The sequence below is a fragment of the Lepidochelys olivacea genome, assembly GCF_965140295.1.
Source record: "Lepidochelys olivacea isolate rLepOli2 genome assembly, chromosome: 8".
Classification (NCBI taxonomy): domain Eukaryota; kingdom Metazoa; phylum Chordata; order Testudines; family Cheloniidae; genus Lepidochelys; species Lepidochelys olivacea.
The window spans coordinates 54,331,292-54,351,774 of NC_140418.1; the positions used below are offsets into that span (position 1 = coordinate 54,331,292).

General features: G+C 47.8%; 1 protein-coding gene across 1 annotated transcript in view; it reads left to right on the forward strand.

Annotated features, from left to right (window-relative positions):
- Positions 1–690: 690 nt before the first annotated feature.
- RGSL1 (regulator of G protein signaling like 1) overlaps positions 691–20,483 on the forward strand; it is a gene marked incomplete at both ends in the record, with an annotated part of 31,729 nt that continues 11,936 nt past the window's right edge. The window contains 11 exons of the mRNA XM_084637993.1: positions 691–751; positions 4,520–4,602; positions 6,803–6,877; positions 7,677–7,806; positions 10,670–10,774; positions 11,048–11,209; positions 12,969–13,969; positions 15,124–15,186; positions 17,647–17,878; positions 19,247–19,354; positions 19,826–19,934. Of these exons, the coding sequence (XP_084494119.1) occupies positions 691–751; positions 4,520–4,602; positions 6,803–6,877; positions 7,677–7,806; positions 10,670–10,774; positions 11,048–11,209; positions 12,969–13,969; positions 15,124–15,186; positions 17,647–17,878; positions 19,247–19,354; positions 19,826–19,934 (2,129 nt within the window). The remainder of the gene's footprint in view (positions 752–4,519; positions 4,603–6,802; positions 6,878–7,676; positions 7,807–10,669; positions 10,775–11,047; positions 11,210–12,968; positions 13,970–15,123; positions 15,187–17,646; positions 17,879–19,246; positions 19,355–19,825; positions 19,935–20,483) is intronic.

Consider the following 20,483-nt stretch of genomic DNA (forward strand, 5'->3'; position numbering starts at 1 on the left):
CTGGAGGCCCAAACTAGCAGGGAAAACGGGCTCAGAGGTAGTCTCAGCACATCAGGTGACAGTCCCAAGGGGGTTTCTGTGATCAAACCCATCACACTCCCTACAAGCTCTTCTCTTCCCTGGCACATGTGGGTAGAAGGTGATTCTGTGCTGAGTCTGACTTCAACAGGGCTCCTGCACTGTGAGCTCCTGAAGTGAGGACAAAGCTCATTGGAGGGTTGTGACCATAATCAAGAGAAGTGACTGGCTGTATTTTAGGATCCAGTATTTCCTCTGTGGCTTCCACAGCAAATGTTTTTTGTTGGAAGCTGATTTTGCTACAGGACAGGACTGGAAGGTCTTTACACCATTTAAGAAGCCGGAGGACAGGTGATGGCCTAATCTGAAGACAAAAGGGTTACAGAGGTCACTAAGGGCCTACTCTGGGCCTTCAGAATCTTTCTTACAGGGGATGATGCTTGAGAGAGAAAGTCCCCAGCTTGATGCTGAGCTTCCCAAGGTACATTTGTAGGGTTTGCAGTTAGAAAAGTAATGATCCCAGATTTGATCAGAGATCAATGAGCGGATGATACACAGGGACTTCCGCAGTGCCATTTTCAGAGTAGCATTGCACTTTCACCAGCTGGTACCACGTGGAACTCTGCAGAGCAGCAATCCTTAACGCATCACAAAGGAACAACTCCCTCTAGAATGGTCTTGCTTGGCAGTGACAACAAAGATCTCAAGGACAGGGGAAACATGAACAAGACAGGTGAGTTACCTGCAACACACTCTTGCTGGAGGCCTTAGCAAGCAATTAAAGAGGGAAAAGTGGGAGCACAGGCCAGGGACTCAGGAAATCTAGGTTCCATTCCTGCCTGACACAGAGGTGCTGTGTGATCTTGGTCACTTAAGTGTAAGCTTTCAGAAGTATCCATTAATTTGGAGTGCACATTTTCTAGGTGCCCATCTTGCCTCTGTCCCTCACTTCCATATCTGTGAAACAGGGATAATAATACCTTCATTAATAATGTTCGTATAGTACCTTTCGATCCTTGGATGGATGGAGTTTCTGAAGTTAATCACTGTCAGTGTAACCTGAGTCACTTTGTCTCTCTTGTCCCTTGACCTGTGTTGGTTTCTGGGAATTTATTAGCGTGCTCTGCAGAAAAGTAGTTAAAGGGTAACAATTTACAGAGCCAGTTCCTCAGCTGGTGTAAGCTGGAGTAGCTTCGGGGGTCAAAGGAGTGATTCCTATCCACACCAGCTGGAGTTCTGGCACATGATGTTTTAGTCTTAAAATCTATTTTGGGATTGGTCCTCTCCTGCAGTCAGCCACAGTGTCTCTTTTTTATTTTGTCCTGCACTGACTCATTGATTTCACAGTACTAATGCTATTTGTGCCTGAGCTAGGCTCTTTAATTGTTTCGAGCGTTGCCCTTTGACCTTTCAGAAACTGGGATCCCACACTGGGACAAACTCTGGCTACGTAAAACCTTCTTCAGGATATGTTCATTGCAGAGTTTACACAGGTCCGGGGACCCAGGAATGGGCACCCTGGTTAGCCACGCCCACCCGCAAGTGTCCACGCTATGCAGCCACACTCAACTCATACCCATGTAGCCACTGTCATGTTTTGGGGTGCAATCCAGACCAGTAAGGGATTATGTCACTGCCTGCCCTGTAACCCTGGATAGCTTAAATGCTCTGCTGCTGTGGGTCATAGCCTGGACACCAACAGCCACCAGACAAGAATGCAATATCCTGAGTGTCTGTGTGCTGCACAGCTCTGGGTCAGTGCTTCTGACTGCAACAGCCTGCCTACAACACAACAGCCCCACCCAGGTTTGGTTACTCCTGGCAAGATGACCCCAATGCACTTCCAATCCTGAATTTGTACAAAACGATCTGCCCTGAAAGGTCCAGCCCTCTCCTGGACTACTCAGAGAAATGAGGTTTGTTTGCTCCTTCAGAGAGACAATACCCAGCAGCTTGCCATGTTAACTGAAGTTAATAGTCACTTAAATTCAACACAGCACTGGGCTGATTTAGATTAAAACAAACAACTTTATTAGCAATGTGATGGGGGAATCCTGCTTGTCAAAAGGGGCCATCCTTGTTGGCCCAGTGCAGGGTTGGTACACCCCATCACACAGTCATCAGGACTCCCTGTGGGATCAGATATTGCTACAAGGCAGGCTCAGGACCTTTGGCGAGGTCAAGCAAACAATCAACCTGCAGCCCCTGGGCAGGGCAGAACAAGCAGTCTGTAGCCCCTGGGTGGGCAGGGCAAACAAACAGTGTATGGCCCCTGAGCCTCCTGGTTGGGACAGGCAATAGCAATTGGGGGTTCTGACCCTCTGGGCAGGGCAGAACAAACAGTCAGTTTGTAGCCCCTGGGCGGGGTAGCGCAAACAAACAGTAGTCACATGTAGTGGAAAGTGCGGAGAGGTAGGGGAACCCAGGCCCATCCTGCTCCACCAGGTTCCAACTCAGGGCCCTATGAAGCTGGGAAATTCCCTGTTAAGGGTTTAAGCATCCACTTCTACTACATTCCCTGGGTCACTTCCTACCGCAAGGTGCACCTCAGGCTTCTTCCTGGCTGGCAGCGGCTCGGTGTCCCCATAAATCTCTGTGGTCGTCTGGTTGTCTGCAGCCTAATCCTGGTCCACAGTTTTTGCCTCTTGGAGTTTCAGGTGTTTCTGCAGGAGCTTGCAACACACATCCTTCCTTCTCCTCAGCCAGCCCAGACTGAGCTGGGATGTCTCCTTTTATCTGTCCCATCTACCTGGAGCATGTGTAGCAGGGGTAAGGGGGTGTGGCTTCCTGGGCCCACAGTGATTGGTCCCACCCCATTGGCCCAGTGCAGGGTTGGTAAACCCTGTTACAAACAGGACATAGGTTAAGTGAAGCCAAGCAAAAGAAATAAAGGTAGAGATGGTTACAAGCAAACAAAAGTGAAAACATGCATCTAGAAGTCTAATACTCTACCTCGCAAGGTTTCGCTCACCAATTGCTCTTGTTCCGGCATGGCTGGCTGTCTCTCAGTCAGGACCCTTCCTCAGATGTACAAGGTACTGGTTTCTCTTGTCTTAGGTGAAAGCTAAAAATGGAATCTCTCTCTGTTCCTTATATTCCTAAATAATAGTTTTTGTTCTCAAGGTTAGAAAGGCCTCCTGGGGATTTGGTCTCTCTGGTGTGTAGGAGCCATGTTAATTCTATGTGTCTCGGGTTCAGGCTCAAGACAACCCAGGATGGTTTGCTTTATAGCTTTGTTAATGACTAATAGGTAAACTCAGGTAAACCCTCATTTCTTTGTCTAGGACGGACCTGCTTATCTAGGCTGTCTTCTTACGCATCTTCTAGTAAACTTATAGAGAGGGAACTCATAACTTCACATATTAGATTAATACATGCATTTTACAATGAGGACCATTGTGCTAGAACATAAGAGCATGAGTGGCCATACTGGGTCAGACCAATGGCCAATCTAGCTAGTATCCTGTCTTCCAATAGTAGCTGGTGCCAGATGCTTCAGAGGGAATGAACCAAACAGGGCAATTTATCGAGTGATCATCCCCGGTCATCCAGTCCCAGCTTCCGACAGTCAGAGGTTTAGGGACACCAAGAACATGGTGTTACATTCCTGACCATCTTAGCCAATAGCCACTGATACACCTATCCTCCATGAATTTATCTAATTTTTTTAACCCAGTTATATTTTTAGCCTTCACATCATCCCCAGGCAACAAATTTCACAAGTTAACTGTGCATTGTGTGAAGAAGTACTTCCTTGTTTGTTTAAGCCTACTGTTTATTAATTTCATTGCATGACCCCTGGTTCTGGTATTATGTGACGGGGTAAATAACACTTCCTTATTCACTTTCTCCATACCATTCATGATTTTTACACCTCTATAGACCTGCTATTAGTTTTCAAATGATACCTTACAAGGCATATTTTGTACAAGCATCTTTGCAGTAGTGTGAGAACAAGGGGGTGCTTAAAGTCACAGCTGTGTCCACATTGGCATTGCAGTAACCCAGGTCAGGCACAATGATAATTTTGGGGCATAGCCCAGGATTCTTAGCACCTCACTAACTTGAGCAGCTGTAGGAATTGTTCCACAGTGTACTGTGAGAGAACTTGTCCACCCTTCCCAAGCCTCTTGTGGAGGTGTTCTTAGATTTTTCAGTGTTACAGGAACCCAATCTATTAAACATTCTCCTCCTTTTGTGTTCCTTAAACTGGGTTTAGAAGGAATTATTTAAGAACCGTTTTAAACAATTCTCTTTCCTAGTATGAAGACTACCAGGGATTGAACTGGGAACTTCCAGAGCTAAAGGTGTGAGCTGCAGCTTGAGCGTAAGCTTGCAAATTGTGGCTCTAACACATCCATACCTCCTGTAATTAGCACAGAGGGGGCCCTATAACACTCCCCAGTGGGCTACCCTAGTGTTTTAAAATTCATTTTTTGGTTCAGTTTCTCTCCCTCTCTGTAACAAAAGTTGGGTAACCGTTTCTCTTCTCCAACCCTAGCAACGATAGCCTCCAAGGAGCTGGTGGTTCTGCTGGAAGATGAAGTCTTTGTAGATTTTTTCAACACATTCCTGAATCTCCCCGTAAGTTTCCATCTTACAGTTTAGCTCACTCTCTTTCTGGATTCTACCCTCCGTGAGTTTGCAGGTCTTAGGGAACCCTGTGAATTTCAGGCCAGTACTGCTCTGGTAGCTATCCCTACCCCTGCTCCATGGGCATGCATCTTTGGATGTAATTTTGTCAGCTGTTGCAAGCTATGTACGGGGGGGAGGGGGTTAGATGGGCAGAATGTAGTTATCCAAGCAGGACTTTGGGCAGCACAGAAGGAATAACACCTTATTTTTGCACATAGTGCCTGTGTCGTGCTGTCTGGAGTCGCTCACAACAGGGACTGCCTACCTCAGGGCAGACTGTCAAAAACAGGGCAGATGCCCCCAAACTGGTGGTGTGTTCTACAAGTAAGATTTCACCAAGCCAGTAACAGATGTGAACTCCTGGATCACTACACCAGTCTTACCATGGAGTCACAGACAGTCCCCTTAGACTCTCCAGTCTATCTTGCCACTCCGACAAGCTGGACTTAATGATAAATGGTCACTTACACCAAAAATCACAAAATATTCAGGTTGCTCCCAGTCCCAAGAGACCAGTCACTTACCCCAGATCAATTTGTGTCTTAGATCTCACACCGAAGACAATGCCTATAGCCAATCCTGTAATAAACGAATTTCAAGGTTGATTAACAAGGAAAAACAAAATAAGAAAGTTATTTAAGGGATAAAGCAAGCAACCATATATGCACAAATGAGTTGCAATCTAAATCCCAAAGATGACAGAGATGTGGTAGTTTGTCAATTCAAGATGTCTTCCAGGGTGGACCCAGGGATTTCTGCCTCAGTTGGGAGTCTCCCAGTGAGACTTAGAATAGCAAAGAAATGACAAGTTTTCCTGTGTTTGTGTTTTTTATTTCCTTCATTCAGCCTCCAAGTCCATAGGACAGGTCTTGCACATGGCAGTTCCCAGGTGCAATAGGGCCATTTACCAATCCTTTGTATTGTGATGTTCCTTGATGGCCCATCTGATTTTGATGGTCCTTCTGGACAAGCGGTGGAGGGTGAAGGAGAAACACTCTTTTCATATGAGTTCACAAGTTTAGAGCAAACATTTTCAAAGCCATAAAGCAAACCTTACCTATTTCCTTATAGCATAGAATACAGACATTACAAATGAGATTAACGCATGCAACAACTTGTAAGCATCCTGTAGAGTCTAAACATACATACATACTTATAACACTAATACCTATTTTGAACAACACTAACACATAAGTGAATTGGTGTGGTCTCCAGCTATGAGTTTGTCTGTTCTTAGCTAATGCCTGAAGCCTTGGCAAGAGCTGGTGCCTGGCCTGCCAGCATCACAGCCTGTTTGGACAATGATTCAATACTGATCAGAAAGAGTGAAAATATAGACTCAACTCCACCACTTCCAGCACCATCAGTTTCCCTGAGTATGTCTACACTGCAATAAAAGACCCCCCCGGTACTGAGTTTCAGAGCCTAGGTCAACTGACTGGGTCCCATGGGGCTAAAAGATAGTAGTGTAGATGTTCGGGCTTGGACGGGTGTTGAACTGCTGGAGGTGATGTCTTTAGAGATGTCAAACAGAAATTGTGACTGCTGGTGGGAATTAGGAATCCCTTCTGCCTTACAAATTTCTCCAGAGCTTGTTCCTAAAATGGCTACTTTTGGGCCTAGTAGGACAGAGCTCATGGAAGAGAAGGAATGAGCTTGTGAGTTAAGTCTCCCAAAGACTGGCTTCAAGTCCCGGCTCTGCCACACACTTCCTGGGTGACCTTAAGTAAGTCACTTAATCTGCAAAGTGGGAGCAATCATTCCTTTCTCCCACTCTTTGTCTGTTTAGACTGTAAGCCCTGTAGGGGAGGGGCTTTACTCCCTGTACATACAACACTAAAACACTAGGGTACCTAGGCCCCGCTGTAATACAAATACATCACAGACCACACACTGAGAACAGTGACTATAGGGAGGGGTGCATCACTTTGGTTTTAAACAGCTATTTAATTTATTATTAATAATTGTGTCTGAGGAGTGTTGCTGCTTACCAAGAAAGGTTGGAAGAACTCTGCATGACTTGGAAGAATAAGTGGTGAGGATTGTCTATAGGAAAGATGGCTTTTCCAGGAGGAGTTATTGACTCCACTAATCAGCCCCTCCCCCACACCCCAATCTCTCTCACTTCTTTCCTGTTCTTTCTTCACAGGTCTTTGGCCAGACACCCATTTACATGGCCAACATTTGCCAGTGGTTCCTGTGGCCAGAGTTACCATGCTACCTGGTGAGGCAATAACCTTCTTAGCATGCAGTGGAGGGCTGTTACCTTCTACAACAGGGATGGGCAGAACAACTAGAGTTTAAGATTTCCAAGGCTGACTCTCCTTCCCTTTTGTCCCCTCCTCATGTTTATTCCATTAATTGATTTATTTTAACATAGGGAATCATGTTCTTTGTGAATCCTGGGGACAATCAGGAGCACAAGTGATCAAGGCCCTGATCCTGAGGAAGTTCCATGGGGCTTGATCCAAATTCCCTTGAAGTCAGTGGAAAGACTCCCATTGACTTAGGGGCGGGGAGGGGGAGTAGGATCAGGCCCCATCTGCAGAAGTTTCGTTGAATTCGATAGAACAGTGTGGAGCAGAACATTCCATCCTTAAACAGGATAGGGCAAAACCAGGAGCCTTCACCCTAAGCCACCTCCTGCAGGGTCTCTCCTCTACACTGCTACAAGCAGGATTTGCCTGTGCTTTGACACTATTGATCCCTGCTGTTCTCACTGGGGACCCTGCTTCCCCGATGCTCCAGCTGCATCATCACCACCTCTTCCTCCCATTGGTTTCACTGACAGGAAGCAAATCCCTGTCCCCCTAGGTGTAACCCCATTGGGATCAATGGGGTTTACGTCCCACAAAATGTTCATTACCCTGAAAAGGTCATGAAAAACAAGTCCTACCAGGCTTTGAGCCCTGGGAGTCTTACAGGCCCCAAGCCCTAATGGGTTCTCATTTAATGAGGTCAATGGAGCTACACCAGGGATAGATCATTCCTCACAGTCTAATCAATCTTTGGGGGGAATACAGGTGCCAAAGTACAAAGGCTTATTGACCTGGATGGAAAAGTACCGGCTGCCGCACTTCTGTAAAACCAACTTGTGTCTTCATTACATTCTCTGTCAGGAGCTTCTCAGTTTCATTAGATCCAAGGAGGCAGGTAAGCAGAGGTGACCTTAAGCACAAACATTTTAATGCAGGGCAGGATTTCACACGTCAGCAGTGCTGTACCCTGACTCCGTTCAGTTAAGGTGCTCACCTCTGGTGCATGCTGACTGAGGTTTGGAGAGTTGGAGACGCATTCTGAACTAGGTCATCGTGCTTATAAAATGGTTGCATTTTTTGTAAATGGTTTCATTTGTGTAGGGGAAAATATTTGTAAACGGGAAAAAGGCTCAAAAGGGGCATTGTTTATTGTAGCAACTTACACTGGAACCCAGTGACTTCTCAGTCTTGGGGTCTTTAATCAAGACTGGATGTCTTTCTAAAAGCAAGGCTCTGGCTCAACCAGAAGTGGTGGACGGGATGTAGGACTCACTGGGTGAAATTCTATGGCCTGTGTTATGCAGGAAGTCAGACTGGTCCCTTCTGGCCTTAACACCTGAGGACTCTATTCTGTCTCAGTGATTCCAGGTCAAATGTGCTCAATTCACACATAAAAAGATCGTATTCCTTTTACTTTTCAAGCTCCTCTCAGGCTTGAAACAGGCAGATATTGGAGAGAGAGAGAGAATTTGCTGGCAGTTCCTCTAGGAGTCACTCAGCTACTACGGGCATGAGCAGTGGTGCAATCGTGATTTTTTATGTGCAGTTACTCCACCTCTACTAGCGTGGCCCCACACCTACGATGCCTGCGAGGTCACTCTGTGCTGAGGAGGCTATTTTGGTCTATAAACCGTGGTTACAGGAAGGGGACTCTGACAGTATGAGCATGCAGAAGGGGTGCAACAAATGATACCCTGAAACATGGAGCAGAAAAAGCAAATATCAGAAGAGCACAGAACAAAGTGAAGGGACTTGCTGTAGTTGGTTGTTCTGCTCCAGTCCTCCTTTCCCCCTCTCCATAAGTTACATTCCTTTTGCACGCCCATGACTGAGGGTTAAATTGCTGCAAGTTGCCCACTTCACCACTTACACCTTGTTTTGGCATTTAAAATCATTTACCACTTGTACCCAAGTCTAACTTGCACACTCCCATTAAAGTCACCAGCCAGTCAATTTCTCCCTAAAATCTTGATGGGAATTGCACCCAAAAGTGGACTGTCCACCATGATGCTTGAGATGCTGAAATAATCCTCTGTTATAAATGTCCTGAGATGACCTGTTTTTTTCCTCATCTGAAGGAGCAGCAACCATTTAAAAATGACATCTTTTGAACGATTCTGGATAGAAACAAATGGTATATGCCCTTGGGAGTCCCACTGTTCCAGTGACGTATAGTAGGTTTGGTGGGTCAGGAGATAGCCCTGATTTAGGCTTATTGGTGCGTTATTTCTTGTCTGCTGTGTCCTATGCTTCTAAAATAGTGTCCTAGCCTGTGAACCAGCCAGTCTGTGTCATAGTTGCAGCAGGTCTGAATCTGGGCCATAGTGTTACCCCAAAACACGAGGGCAACAGCCCATTTACCAGGGAAATGGAAAGCTGTTGAAAGTGAAGACAAATGGGAGAAAGGCAAACAGGATCCTCTTGGTGTTTCATGGGGCACAAACGCATAGGGCCAGATTAATCTGGTGTAACTCCAGGGAAGCCAATATTTAAAGCAGTCATTGGGTGTAGAAAGGTCACCCACCAGCCAGTGCACCTTTAATGACTGGGCACAGTGTAGAAGCCTCTTGGACTCTGGTGGCCCTTGTTGATGGCCACTCTGAGCCTGTAGTGGTTGTCCATTCTCATAACTCAGCCCTCCAGCCACATGGTGTGTCATCCCACCCCTTCTGGGGTAATAGAAAGCCTAACAAACAAACAGTACAATGACCTTATGCCAAGTCTTTAGCCCCATACCGGGATCACTAGTTCTTGTTTTCTTGCATCAGACAGGCTTTCACATCCCCTTCCTTGGAGGCAGGGAGGGGAACCCAGGGCCTCCCTCTCCTCTGGGTTCCAACCCAGGGACCCTGTACTAAGCAGGTAAGATCTGCTTCCCTGGGCCACTTCCTACCTTCATTGACCTCCAGGCCCCTCTCAAAGAGCAGCTGGTTCTAGCATTTTGTCCTTGGAGGTTCTGGCTCCTTGCACTGCTTCCTCCCACTTTGCAGCTGGTGCAGTCCTCCCCAGGTTCCCAGGCAGCAGTCACTCTCTGGCTGAACTCCAGCCTTTTATCCCAACTGGTGCTAGTCACATAATTCCCTGCAGGTGGGGAAGTAGCTGCTCTGCCTGGGTGGCTATTGCAGCACAAGGTCCAGACATCCTGGATAAACTTGGGTTATACCATGGATTAACTTGGTCCATGTGGTTCAACAAAAGCTCAGAATCAGAATGTCATTATCAGAAGAGCTGCAAAGATAGCTGAGCCATGTTCATCTCGTATTATAAAGTCAACAGGAGCAAAGTTCACACCAGTTTGATCTTTCCTCTGCATCTCAGGCTTCTTCTTGCAACCTAGGTTTAATGTTCAACACCAGGAAGATTTGAAGGGAAGCCCCAGTTAAGATAAAAAATGGGAGCAGGGACGGGCTAACTCAGAGAAGGAGATGGCAGGGTGTGGAGGGCATGTGTGTGGTTTTACATGTCCATATGTTCATGTGCTGGGTATCACTAGTGGGAATTCCAGCTGAGCATTTGCAACTGGCTCTTATTTGTTCCAGGGGGCAACTAAGTTTTGGAACAGGGCCAGGGTCCATTGGCCTGCTGGCTCCTGGCACTGCGGGTCCTCCAGCAGAAACTAACAAAGATCACTTGAAGGATTCTAGAGGGGTCTACTGGAATTTCACATCACATCAGAAAGTATTCGAGCATAGGGATGTGTTTGCACATGCACATGCTCGAGTCCTTTCTGATGTGATGTCTTTCACTTTCTCTTGCAGCAGAGATGCTGAAATGGAAGAGTGCAGATCAATGGCTGCTTGAAAAGTGCATTAGCGGTAGCAGGGGAATGTGGCGCTTTCGTTCTTTCATCCAAGGAATGGCAGGTGACCATAGAGAGCTTCCTTCGTACTGCCCCCTACTTCCTTATGTAGCCATACATTTGTGCAGAGTGGCAATCCCTGCATCTGGACATTGGGATATGTAACTTTAAGGCGGGGCCACTAAAGTAGTTCTACTAAAGTAGAACTCTTCTACTTTAGAATAGCACCTGCCTGTCTCATCAGCAATGCTTTCAGGGGATGTCTCTCCTGCACGCTCTCCCCACTTTCTCATTCCTTCCCTGCCATTAACCATTGTGCTGTGTGTCTGACCCACAGGGGAAGAGCTGACAAAGTTCTGGCTTGCTGCAGAAAGGATCTTGGAGATTGACGAGTCAGATGTTGCCCAGCGAGATCTCTACTTGTCTCTGCTCCAAGTGCTGAGGGCCACGCATTTGCAGGAGGGCTCCACAGTGGTCAGCCTCTGCAGCATGACCATTGGTAAGGAGAATTTGAGACTGAGAATCCGAACTTCCAGGAGCAACAAGACTTCAGTGCATCTGTTCACTTTCTGGTCATGTCCAGCACCCTACGCTTGGCTTGAAGAGCTGGGGATAGAAACATGGGGTTGTATTTACAACTAGGGAGTTGATGAGCATGGAGTCAGTTCGTACAGCTCCACCTTGCAGAATGGACATCAGTATCTGGTTAGAGATCTCATAGTTCCAGAGATACCAGCACTCAATGAACAATGTGACCAAATCATGGGCGGCTGGTATCATAGGCTAGGGGAGGCTAAGCATCCCCAAACTGCCAGGCGTGGCCCCGTCCATGCTCCACCCTGAAGCACCCTCCCCCATCCCGCTCTTCCCCCATGGCCTCACCCACGCTGCTCCTTTTCCCACCCTTGCCCAGCCTCTCCCCCAAAGCCAGCAGGCACTGGGGCTGGGGCTAGGGTGGGCAGGCTGGTGGGTTGGGACTCTCAATGGCTGGGGCAGGTGGGCCAGCGGCCCAGGGCTCAGGCCAGCCATGGCAGCTGGGGCCAGCTGGCCTGCAGCCTTGGACTTGAGGCGGCTGGGGCAGGTTGGCCGGATGGCGGGCCAGGACTCAGGGTGGCTGAGGTGGGGATCCTGCGGCCACGGTTGGGGGCTTGGGTGGGACAAAGGGGGCGGGCCAGGAACTAGCCTCCCCAAACAGGGGGCTCACGCACCCCCCATAGACCAAATACCTCTTTCACCCCAGAGAGGGCCATTCCTCCACCTGCTCAGGCTTGAGGAGCAGTGGTGGAGACTGGAACTGACGGGAGATGGAAATGAAATCCATTCTCTTACCCAAGGGAGGGGAGTTGTTCCAGAGCAGAACTGAAGGAAAGTGGTGGAGCAGAGAGGGCAAACACAGGAGTGAGAAAAACTGGAGACTGACTGGTCCTGGCATCCTTTTGAGAGTGTTATTCCACCTCAGCCAGGGTGAGGGCTTGTGCGGCCCATCATCAAACTGGTACAGTAGTCAAGCTAATCTAAGACGTTAACTCACAGAAAGCCCTGGTGGGGTTATGACCCTGCCACTGGGCCCTTTCTAGATGAAGGTGTATGTGGAGCAGCCGGAGTCTGATGTACCGAGCAGAGGGCTGAAAAGCAGTCAGCTTGCATTCAGCTGCTGACTCTGCCACTGAGTCACTGTGTGACCTAGGTCAAGTCACTTAACTGCTAGTCCCTGTGCCTGCATTAACCTATCTGGAAAACAGTGGGCAGTAATGCACTTCTACCTTCCTGTATAAAGTGCTTTGAGTTCTGTGGATTACAAAACACTCTACAATGCAAAGTATTATTATTGCTGTTATTTCCCCTTGCTTTAAACCATTGTCTTGTGGCTGGAAGCAGTGAGCTATTTTGCTTGCTGACTGCCATGCTGTATGCCGGGATTGTGCACGTATACAAAAACGGCCACAGCGTATGTGTTGCTTTGTCATGGAACAGATAAACCACAATCAAAAATCCAAGTTTTAAAAAAGTCATTAAAATTAGACATCCTTGCAATAGCTTTGTGTATGTGCAGCTTGCAATACGAAATAATGGAATGAGGAGCACTGTGCAGGCTGTAGGACTCCTCTCTCCCCTGCCGTATTTACTCATCACTTCTCAAGAACCTACTCTTGCAGGGTCTGATCCAAAGCCTACTGAGTTAGCGGAAAGACTGCCATTGACTTCAGTGGGCTCTGTATTAAGCCCTTACTTTTTACAATTCTCCATGCCCTTTTCAGAGTCGCTGTTGAAGATCTCAGGCTGGCACCCTCAGTACATCAGCACCAGGAGGGAGATCCTGAACGAGATGCAGAAAGTAGCCCTGTTTAAGATCCAAAGTTATTGGCTCCCTAACTTCTTCATTCATTGCAAGCTGAACATGGAGAAGGAGGAGGCCTGCCAGCCTCTGTTGTGGGAATACCAAGAGCGTTTATTACAGGTGGGCTCAAAGGAGAAGGCAGTGTCTCCTGCACACACAATGAGTATTAGGAACAGCCGGGCTATGTCAGAGCCATACTCCAGTAAAAAAGCCAAGAAGAAGATCTGGGATCTCGTAACTGGTGGAAGACAACCTCAAGAAACAGAGAAACACGGAAGACATGGGCTGCAGCCTGAGGGGCAGCCAAGCTCAGACTGGAGTACAACTAGTCTGACAGACACGAAGCAACCACCTCCAAAAGAGGATGCCCTGGGAAAGACTTCTATGTGGGCACAAGATCCAGAAAGGGCTGTTAAAGATATGGAAGAGGCCACTTCTTTCAAAACACCCAGCCTTAATGCCCAGCTGCCTCTTCAACTGGAGGAGACTGGCAAAAGGAGAAGCCTCTCTGATGTACGCACTTCTACACCCATTGCCCAGCTGCCTTCACTGCTAGCCCTGAAAAAGATCGTCAAATCCTCTTCTTCTTTGGATTTCCTTCCTTGGGCACTTAATGCCGACAGCTGCGCTGGCCGTCCCTTCGGGAAGTTCTTGAAGAGCAACAACTATGCTGTGGAGACTCATCTTTTGGATCTGTGGCACGATCTGGAGGATTTTCTGCACATGTTGCTGAGCTCCAGCAAAGAAGGCAGCTTCCTCCTGCGCCATTTGATGGGTGAAAGGATATGTGAGATCTACTTAACAGAAAGCAACCGCCAGCACCTTCCCCTAAAGCCGAACACTCTCAGGAACTTGCAAGATCTTCTGCCTTCTGGAGAGGTCATTCCTTGGATATTAAAAGCACAGGAAGAGATTTGCAAGGTAGGAAATGCTGCCATGATGCTAATGTTGGGAAGTGTGATTGACATTCTCAGAGTGTTGGGCTGCTGCTATGCATGAATGGAAGTCATTTGTAACATTGCAAAACTGAGTACTTTGGTGCCTGACGATCCCTTTACAATGTGCACGGGACACATGCAAACACAGTACCTGGAGCTTCTGACTTCTAAGGTCCCATTGTACGAGGTCAAACTCTGAACCAGACACTCCAGGAGGGATTATTCCCAGAAACACAAAAGGCTAAACTTTCAAAGGTTAGCACCTACATTTTGCTCACAAAACTTGCGTAGGCAGCTGTTGTGCCTGATTTACACCTGCAAACAGAAACTGGGGCATGCAACATGGGTACTTAGATGAGCAGCTACCCATTTGCGAGCCCAAATGTAGATTTTGCAAAAGCAGCTTAATGCCTACTTAATGAGGATGGTGCTTCAGTTCAGAAGTGAGGCAGAGAAAGGAGAGTAGAGGTGCAAGAGCACACCATGCTGCACACTGTCTGGTCAGGAATCCGAATTCCCCAAGGACGCAGCAGATGTTATTCTCTGTTTGGCAGAGGTAGTGCTGCCTCAAGTTAAAAATGACCTTCCACATGGTCTGATTCCAAGACCTTAGCTCATGCTCTGTGGACCAGGTAGAGGTGAGTGGGGAGCTCACTAGTCAGTCTGCCCAGCCAATAAAGACACGTGAGCCAGGGGGCTGGATGGTGTGGGCAACTGTGCTAGGGATCCTGTCACACTGAGGCTGGTGTTCTCAGTGTGATGTAATCTGTGACTGAATGCCATTATAACCATAGCTATTGGGTAGCCTATGCAAAATGACTTGATGGGCTTAACTCAGTCTACGTCACTGAAAACACCCTTCAGCTGGCCCTTTAGCCAAGGACCGAGAATGAATTCCCTTTTCCCCCTAGCCATGGCCCTTCCAGGTCAGCATTGAGGCATATGGACAGGGTAGTGTGGGGCAAGCCCACTCTTGGGCCACCTGGGCTGTCCTTTATGGCTCTGCAATAGACTCCTGCATCCATGGAGGGTATTAGTCCAGCACTACACTGGTTTTTCAAAGCACTCCCTGGCAAACTGAAAGCTGAGAGCTTTCAAAGCATGTGCTTACAAAGCATGTTCTTGTTGCCTTATCAGATACTGAGCTTCTTCTACGATGACTTTCTTGCTGATGATGATGAAACGTTTCTTCATTTTGTGGTAAGAGGAGGTTGTGATGCGGCTGAGGGACTGGAAGGATGGCCCCTGGCCGGTGTGCCTGAGGATGTTTGTGTCCCTTTGTGCACTGCATACCCATGTGTTCTGAGCATACAATGACTGTGCACACCTGGGGAAGGGTTTGTGTGAATATTTCTGTGTGTGCATGTAGGTGTGTGTGTAACAGACACTCTCTCCAGCTCTTTGGAGCAGCGTTCCCGAATTCCTTAGCCACTAACCTCTGAAATTTAGCAGCCTATTGGTGGTGTCTTGAAAGAGGCCTTGCAAGAGCTGTCCGGAGAATTGCCTGACCAAAAACTACCCAAGATTAGCAAAAAAAATAACCTGTCTGGGCAGGAAACACAACAAGGTACCAATCACATACACAAACCAGGGGTAGGAAATACAGTGAGTAACTGATACATTCTTTAAGGACCCACCTCTTTTCCCTTGCTTATAGCAGGTGCTGCCATTATTACACAAAGAGAAAAAAGTCTGCACACACAGACAGGTGACCCTGCAGCCAGTAAAGGCCTTCATTATGGGAGGGGCAGCTAGCAGTTTTAACTGTGCTTTACTTGTGTTTATGGTTTTCACATGTTTTTTCACTGCCTTAAGGAACCAAATTACATGAGTTCTCCTCTTCCCGTGGCATTGCTCTGAACTGGTGGTTGAAATTCCACAAGAAGACCAGATCTCATGGAATACCAGCCCCGTAAATGGCACCTTGAGGCAAGAATGCCTCTGAAAAACATACTTTCAAACAGAAGTGCTAAAATATCCAGGTTTATTTGGATTCCTGCAGAACCCACATGGGCCACCCTGCTAACGGAGGCCAACATTTGCAAACTGATGTTTCCTTTCGAGTGTCTCGGTTTTGGGTTCCAACCTGAGATACCTGGGCCTTGGCTTTAAAAGGTGCTGAGCACCTGCAGCCGCCCTTTCCTTGGGTGCTTAGCGTGTCTGGCTGCAAATCAGACCTTCGTTTTCTTAAGCCGGGTACCCCAAACCAATGGCCACTTCTGAAAATATTGATCTTGGGCCAGTTTTACAAAGGTATTTGGGTACCTAAAGATGCAGCCAGGCACCAGGTGGGATATACAGAGCATGTAAGCATCAAAGTCAATGGGATTTAGGCTCCAATGTTCCTAAGTCCCTTTAAAAATGACATTTAGCATCCTAACTCTGTTAGACCTTGCAACACTCAGCAAAGCAATGCTTGAATACCTTTAAAAATCTGGCCCTTATTAATTCTAATGGTTGTAAATTAATTAGCCAGGTACTTAAGTATCCCTTGACAGGGAAATTATCTTTCAGATCACAGAATTGGCCCATGAATGCAATTAGCACTTCAGCCGGTGCTAAAACCCTGAGGTCTGCAGGGTATGAAGCAACTGGGCTAAGTTCGTCCTTGGTGTCATGCTATGGAATTTGGTGGAGTAGCACCAGGGATAGGTCAGGCAGCTTGTGGGCATATCTTAAAATTTTCAGGTAAAGGACATTCTAGTCCTGTTGCCTTGTGAAGCATCCAAATTGCTCACTTAATGGTTAAGGGCCCAAACCTGAAGCCAGCAGCAGGCCCTGAAGGATATAGTTTGGCTGCATGGGGAAGGGGAGAGACTCTGCTGAAGCCAATGAGGTCACACAGGCGTAAAGGAGGGCAGAATTGGGCTCATGGTGTCATGCAGTGCATCAGCAGTTTCAGCCAGTCACAGGGATGGGCTGTTTCTCTCCCAATAGCACTTTTTGTTCCATGAGTTAAATAAAATGCCATGAGTGTGCCAGTGTCTGAATGATATGAGCATTTTTTATGTTACTTACTGGATACTCTAAATTAGACTACACTTCAAGGGCTAACAATTCTCATGCTTCAGGGCACATCCGGATCATCAATTGCTGTCAGGAAGACACATCCTCTACCTTGTCCTCCACATTATTATACAACTAGGTGCATTATGAGGGTTTCCCCTACATAATGGAGAGGAAGGGTGGTCTTGTGGTTAAGGCACCAGACTCAATAGACCTAGGTTAATTTCCTGGCTCTGCCGCAGACTCCATGTGTGACCTGGGGCAAATCATGTGGTTGCTCTGTGCCTCAGTTTCCCATGTAAGACATGGGGATTATAGCACACCCTTTCTCCCACTCTTTGTTTCTTTTGCATATTTACATCATAAGCATTTCGGTTCAAGGACTGTTGCTTTGTGCAGCACCTAGCACAATGGGGCCTCTGTGTGCTACTGCAATATAAGCATCCAGCACCAGCAACTGTCCGAGCCTTGCCTATACTAAAAACAACCACTTGCGTTTAAGCGCAGTATGACTGTGACCATCTTACAGCATGACTAGCTGTGCAATGCAGCTGGTGCTCACGCCAGCGGAGAAGCTGCCGGTGTGTTCTCGCGTAGCAATTTCGAGAATGTCATCTGGGCTCCAGCAATAATTCTCCACTCTTTTGGCTGTAGTCTCAGAGGAGCAAGGTCCAGAAGCCTGTGGGAGAAGAGGAGACTTATGGAAAAGATGAACACCTTCTGCTGGCTAAGAGGATAAACGAATCCCTGACTCTGAGCCAAGCCTTATGTGGAGTGAGGGACTTCGAGACACTCTCAGAGGAGCACTGGCGATTCATAGCCACTCAGGATCTCACAAAAGGGGGATCGATCCAGGTTGAACTGGAGCCTGTTGTGCGCAAGACAGGTAAAGGGAGTCTCTTCTGCGGGCTTGGACACAGTCATTTGAGTGGGAGGCACTCATGTCAAGCTAGAGTAAGACTGAAATACACAGTGTAGGCAGGGTTACAGTGATCCCTATAGGAAACCTGGAAAAAGTGGTTTCCCTCTAGCAGACCTTCTTCAGCTGCTTATTGGTTGGAAAAAACGTTAAATAGTTGACAACATTATTTTGCAAAAATGGTGGCTGTTCTTCCAACCAGCTTCTAGAGTTAAAGTGTTCCAAAAAAGGGTCTTAAAACTTTCAGCAACATTTTTTCTGCATTTTTTGGACAAGCTCTGTTGCTTGCAGCCACCTTGAACTTTGATACTTGGGGCTGAAATTTTCCATGCCTGGCGTCAGCCTCACAGCAAACCTTTTTTGCAGTCTTTCTTTGTTCAGCTTTTCTCTACAAAGAGTGGCGAAAAATACATGCGGGCCATGTTTTGTGACCCTTTATTTGAACACAGCTCAGAGGGAGATGGCAGACAATTCAAACTTGGCTGAGATATCAGCCCACTATGGTGATCTGGTGAAAGGTGATTTTGACGATACACGTCTCCCATTGTGTAGGGTGTCTGAAGGTACATATGGAGTGGGAGCCCATATGATATGCCCAGGAGAGTATGGAATAGGGGCAGGGCTTTGAGGTCAGGGATGCCTGCGTTGTAATTCCAGCTTTGACAATGACTCACTGGATCAGATCCCCTCATGCTGGGACAGGAGGAGCAAACTGTGCCTCTTTGCACCATCCTGGGACATTGCACCGGGTGGAGGCCACAGCAGGAACGCACGGAGACCCGTGGCCAGTTGCCTTGGCTTCATCCCACGTCTTGGACTGCCTTGGCCCCCAGTAGAGGGGAGGTTGTAACAGTGCCACATGCTCTCGCCCAGCGGACTTCTGCTGCCTAGAGCCATGCACAAGATTCGACGCTGGCGAAAGCTGTTGTAGACCCTTGGATTAATTTAGCTCACTGTGTGACCTGAAGAAAGCCATTTAATCTCCCTGTGGTTCATCGACTGCATCTGTACACTGGGAACAGCAACACACGTCTTGAAGGGAGGCTGGGAGACTTCAGTAATGTCTGGAAAGTGCCAAGTGTTACTAAACCTGTCATTATTAAGCAGTTTTGGTGAAGCCTGAGTTTCTGTGGACCACCTGTCTTGGTCATTGCTCATCACAGTGGTGAGTCAAAGGAGCAGGATAGAGAAGGAATCAGGGGGGCGGGTGGGAAGACGAGCACTCCTGTGGATATAACACCATGAATTATTTCCTCAAGCACCTTCCCAAGGCTGATTGGTAACCACAGGCGGAACGAGTGATTAGTCCAACCCCTTTTCTCTCTGCCCCATCAGACTACAGGAGCATGACGTTCGAGGAGCTGACCCTCAGGAATCCTTCGATGGCTGTAGAGCTGTTAAGCGAGGACTATGAGCTCTTCTGCCGCATGTTTCCCTCCCTTGGTGAGTGCTTATGAGGGGCTAGAACCAGGGCAGACTTAAAACAAACTCATGGGCAGAGAACAGCAGACACAACCTTGAAGGACTGAGCCCAGAAGGCACCCTGAGAGGATTAGGCTGAGGAGAGGCCCACCTACTTGCTTCCTGTGGTTCAGGTGATCATCTCCAGAAGGAAGTGGGAGAGGAGAGTCCTGGCCCCCCAGAAAGGCCTGCACTCCAGCACCCTTTCCCAGAGTTCAGGGACAAGGAACACTTCCCAGCAGCCAACCCCAAAGGGACCTGACCATATTCAGGTGACAAGCTCCCACAGCACAGGCTCTTCTGGGCTGGCCTCGTGACATGAATGTCATCATGGTGGGTTTGGAGATTGCCCAGAGCCCTCTGGGTTCCTCCACCTGGAGGCTGAGTAAGTCTGTGCTCTCTGCAACATGGCTCCCAGTAACCATGGGCCCACATCTCTTCTCTCTGTAACAGCGTTCGATCTTGAATGCGAAGTGAGGAAGACTGTTCGCTCGAGCAAGACAAGTCTGTCCCTCATGAAGAAGGGGATCCCCATATTAAAAAAGCCCTCTCTAAGACCCAGGTACAGCACCATGCGTCATGGAGCTTTTCTCCTTTTTACCACCTCCACTCTCTCTGGCGTCACATTTTCTAACCCCCCAAACACCTGCCATCTGATTCATCTTCCTGTGGAAGCAGTCCCACCTGCCTCAGAGTAGGGCTGTCTCAGACAGAGACATTGATATAGCTGGGATCTGGGCCGTGGAATGTGGGGAGGAGGGGAAGAAACTCTGTATCCCCCACTCCCCCCACACACCCTCATATGCAATCTCACATCTCATCTACTTGTACAGGAAACATCCAATTCAGCCTGGAGGGCTGAATCACTACTAGTTACCCATCAGGTGGAACTGTTGAGCATCATTAATAAAGCTTCCTCCTCCCCTCATTCATTTATTTCTCGTACCTGTCTAGTTTGATTCCCTGCTGAGCTGATACTCCTTCAGCATAAGGGCCAGTATATGGCCTGGGTGCTGCTGATCACTTGTGGGTTCCAAGGCAGTCAGGGCAGATGCCTTCAAGTGCACAGCTGAAGTCTAGTGAAATTAACCTTGCTCCCACCTTAGTTCTC